This window comes from Alligator sinensis, unplaced genomic scaffold (genome assembly GCF_000455745.1).
Source record: "Alligator sinensis unplaced genomic scaffold, ASM45574v1 scaffold164_1, whole genome shotgun sequence".
Classification (NCBI taxonomy): domain Eukaryota; kingdom Metazoa; phylum Chordata; order Crocodylia; family Alligatoridae; genus Alligator; species Alligator sinensis.
In genome coordinates this window covers 3,387-6,902 of record NW_005843272.1, presented here as the reverse complement: position 1 = coordinate 6,902, position 3,516 = coordinate 3,387, and the positions used below count along the sequence as shown (strand labels likewise).

General features: G+C 62.8%; 1 protein-coding gene across 1 annotated transcript in view; it reads left to right on the top strand.

The window, feature by feature from the left end:
* The window catches only part of PYCR1 (pyrroline-5-carboxylate reductase 1), a 5,002-nt gene extending 1,500 nt beyond the window's left edge, over positions 1-3,502 (top strand). Inside the window, exons 2-6 of the mRNA XM_014527032.2 lie at positions 74-363; positions 1,180-1,401; positions 1,985-2,077; positions 2,433-2,596; positions 2,698-3,502. Coding sequence (XP_014382518.2) covers positions 74-363; positions 1,180-1,401; positions 1,985-2,077; positions 2,433-2,596; positions 2,698-2,857 — 929 coding nt within the window. The 3' untranslated portion in view covers positions 2,858-3,502. The remainder of the gene's footprint in view (positions 1-73; positions 364-1,179; positions 1,402-1,984; positions 2,078-2,432; positions 2,597-2,697) is intronic.
* The last annotated feature ends 14 nt before the right edge of the window (positions 3,503-3,516 follow it).

Here is a 3,516-nt window from a genome sequence, read left to right as displayed (position 1 = left end):
GCGCCGCCCCGGGCGGGGGGGGGGCGAGCGGAGCCGAGCGGCTCCTGCCCCGGGGGCGAAGTGCGGCGCGCAGGGTCAGCGCTCGCTCGGACGCTGCGGGCCAGGGGCCGGGGGTCACTTGCCACCCCACCCACGCAGCGAGTAAAGCAAACGCAGGTGCTGTTTCCTTTCCAAATATTCCAGAAAATGGGGGTGAACTTCACGCCGAGTAACAAGGAGACGGTTAAGAGCAGCGACGTTCTCTTCCTGGCAGTGAAACCCCCCATCATCCCCTTCATCCTGGACGAGATCGGCCCGGACATAGAGCACCGCCACATCGTGGTCTCCTGCGCGGCTGGAGTCACGATCAGCTCCATCGAGAAGGTGGGTGTAGCGTGCCCCCAGCTCCGCCACGCAGCAGGAGGGGTAGGGATAGCCTGTCCCCTGACCCGTGCTTACTGCTGCCTCGCACTGCTCCAGCTTGGGGCGCCACAGCCTTGGGACGCTTTTCCCGGAGGGCTCCAACTATGGGGGTGCCGGCCTTGGGCCGGGCTTGTCCTCCAGGTGCTGGGACCCGTTTCCGTTACCAGCATTAGCAGCAGCCACGCGTCCCTGTTAGTCCAAGCCTCGGCTGCAGCCAACTTCTACAGGACAAAGTGTGTTCAGAGCCAGACTTGCACCTGCTGGATGGGCTAAAGCTGTCCCTGCTGCGGGCTCTGGTCCTGTGGTCCATGCGGGACCACCTGGAAGCTTAGACTAGCCAGAGATCAGAGCCCTCTGGCGTCATGTCAGGTGCACACCTATGCCAGCGGGTGGTCAGACCCTCTGGTCTCCTGGAGTCTTGTACCGCCTCTGGGAAGCAGCCTAGGTGTGAGGGTCACGGGAACTGCTTCCCGGGGGATTGGGGGCACTGCAGAATGCTGCCGGGATTGCAGCACAGGCAGGCTCTGCCCAGCTGCCTCCCCGGGGACGCTGCCAGAGGGGCACGTCCTCTGCAGCAAGGGTTCCCTGACAGCCCTCCTGCAGGGGTTTGCACGCATGGCAGTTGGGGGAGGTGGATGGGGAATTCCCTTCCACTGCCCCCTTGGACTCCCTCTGCCCCCCAGGAGTTTCTGGGGGAAACTTCACATGCAGAGTGTATGTTCAATCTGTCCATGTCTCTTTCTCCTCCCCTCTGTGTCCAACCCTTCCCACCCCAAGAAACTCTCTACCTTCTGTCCCACCCCAAAAGTGATCAGGTGCATGACCAATACCCCTGTGATCGTGCGGGAGGGTGCCACAGTCTATGCCACCGGGACCCATGCTGAGGTGGAGGACGGGAAGCTCTTGGAACAGTTGATGGCCAGCGTGGGCTTCTGCACGGAGGTGGAAGAGGACCTGATCGATGCCGTCACGGGGCTCAGCGGCAGTGGCCCTGCTTACGTAGGTGCCACTCCTGTGGTTTGTAGAAGTCAAGGGGGGAGTAACGGATGTTCGATGCAGGGAACGTGCCTACAGCAATAAGAAAGTGTCCGACAAGGCTGCAAAGCTGACAGAGCAAAGGCCTGAATTTCTGACTGTCCGCCCTTGTGACAGGGTTCAGGTTCAGGAACAGGTTGAGGTCTCTTCCCAGTTCCTGGTGCAGGAGCGTCTGCATCGCCAAAGCGGCTCAAGATCATTGACAAGCAGCCCAGTTAACCTCGTGGTTGGGTCTGGTGCTGAGACTGGAGTGGCCATGGGGCTCAACTCCTCTGCCCCCAGATAGAAGCATCCTTGTGGCAGGGAAGCGTGGCTTGGTGCCCACCTCATGGGGGAGGAGGAAGCTCCCAGAGCTGTCTATTCTGGGGGCATCATCTGCTTGAGGGGCACTGAGCAGGGACCAGGTTCCCAAGTCCCCATAGGTGTTAGGGAGTCCAGAGTGGCCCTGGGACTTGGCTCCATCCCTCCTCCTGGGGGTGACAGAGCCTTTGGGGGACCGGCCATTCTTCCAACCTGAAGTTCGTCTTCCTGCCATTCCCGGTCCCAGGCATTCACAGCTCTGGACGCTCTGGCAGACGGAGGCGTGAAGATGGGACTTCCCCGCCGGCTGGCTGTCCGGCTCGGAGCCCAGGCCCTGCTGGTCAGTAGCTGCCCCTCGAAATCGCTCAGTTCATGCTCGCCTGCACCGAGCAAAGCCGGGGTTGACTGAACTCACACCCAGCACGTCTCACTGCAGGACGCTGCCTGGTCAGAGTTGGCTTGGGGACACCTGGTGTGTGGAGGGTCCCTGAGGTTCCTGCTGGGGCTGTTGGCTCTGTGGCAGGTTGGGTGAGCCGGGGAGGTTTACCTCTAAACTGGGTTTGTGATGGCCTGGCCAGTGCCCATGAGGAGAGGGCCCAGGCTGGCTCAGAGCAGCTGTCCAGGCATTGCTTGTGCAGGGTGGGCAGCAGGTCCCTCAGTTGGATGCTGACTGTGTTTCCCCTCTGACACCAAAGGGCGCAGCCAAAATGCTGCTGGAGTCGGAGCAGCACCCTGGGCAGCTGAAGGACAACGTGTGCTCGCCAGGGGGGGCCACCATCCACGCTCTGCACTTCCTGGAAAGCGGGGGCTTCCGCTCGCTCCTCATCAACGCTGTGGAGGCCTCCTGCATCCGGACACGGTGAGCATGGGTGCCCCCAGCCTGGGCCCTGCTCGGCGCTGCCATTCCTCACTCCTTTCCTCCCATGAGTGATGTGATGTGATGGATGCTGTCTCCCGCAGGGAGCTGCAGTACCTGGCAGATCAGGAGAAGATCTCCCCAGCAGCCATCAAGAAGACCCTGCTGGATAAGGTGAAGCTGGAGTCTCCGTCCGTCTCCACGGCCTCTGCCAGCAAAGTCAGCCTGTTCAGCAACAGGCACCCCGGCAGCAAGAAGAACTGAGGGGCCTCGGCTGCTGCTGCCCCTCCTGCAGGCGCTCCCTTCTCTCTTTCAGGAAAAGCTCTAGCTCTAAGCGCTTGTGGCTCTTCTCCGCCCCGCGGCTGCAGGGCGTCCCAGCTGGGAGTGGGGCTGAGGGCATGGTCAGTGGCACTTCCTCTCCTACGGTCAGGGACCAGACCTTGCCCAGCCTTGTGTCCTCTGGGCATCAGCGCCCCCCCCCAGCCCTGCTGCTGGAGCCCTGGGGCGGCGTGGCTGGGCAGTTGCAGAGTGGCCTCTGGCTCCCCCTTCCCTGGCCCAGCTCTGCACCTGCATCTTCTGCCTTTTCTCTGGGCACTGGCTCTTGTCTAGGTCCCTGCAGCTTTGTGGGTGGAGGAAGCACTGTGAGGAGGAACACGAGCTGTGGGGACAGGGGCTGGGCCTCTGCTCACTTTGCTTCATGGTTTTATAAGGCCCAAAGGAAGCGAGGGCCCATGGAAAACGGAGGGTGGAAGGGGCCTCAGGTGCCCCTAGCCCAGGCTGGCCTCTTGGCCAGAGCACCACACTGCACCTGGCAGCCCAGAGCGGGGCAGCAGCGCAGCACAGCGCCCCGGGGCAGGGGCTGCTCCCTCCACCCCGCCCCGAGTGGCTCCTCGGGGGGCGAAGCCGGGGGGGGGCCGCCGCTG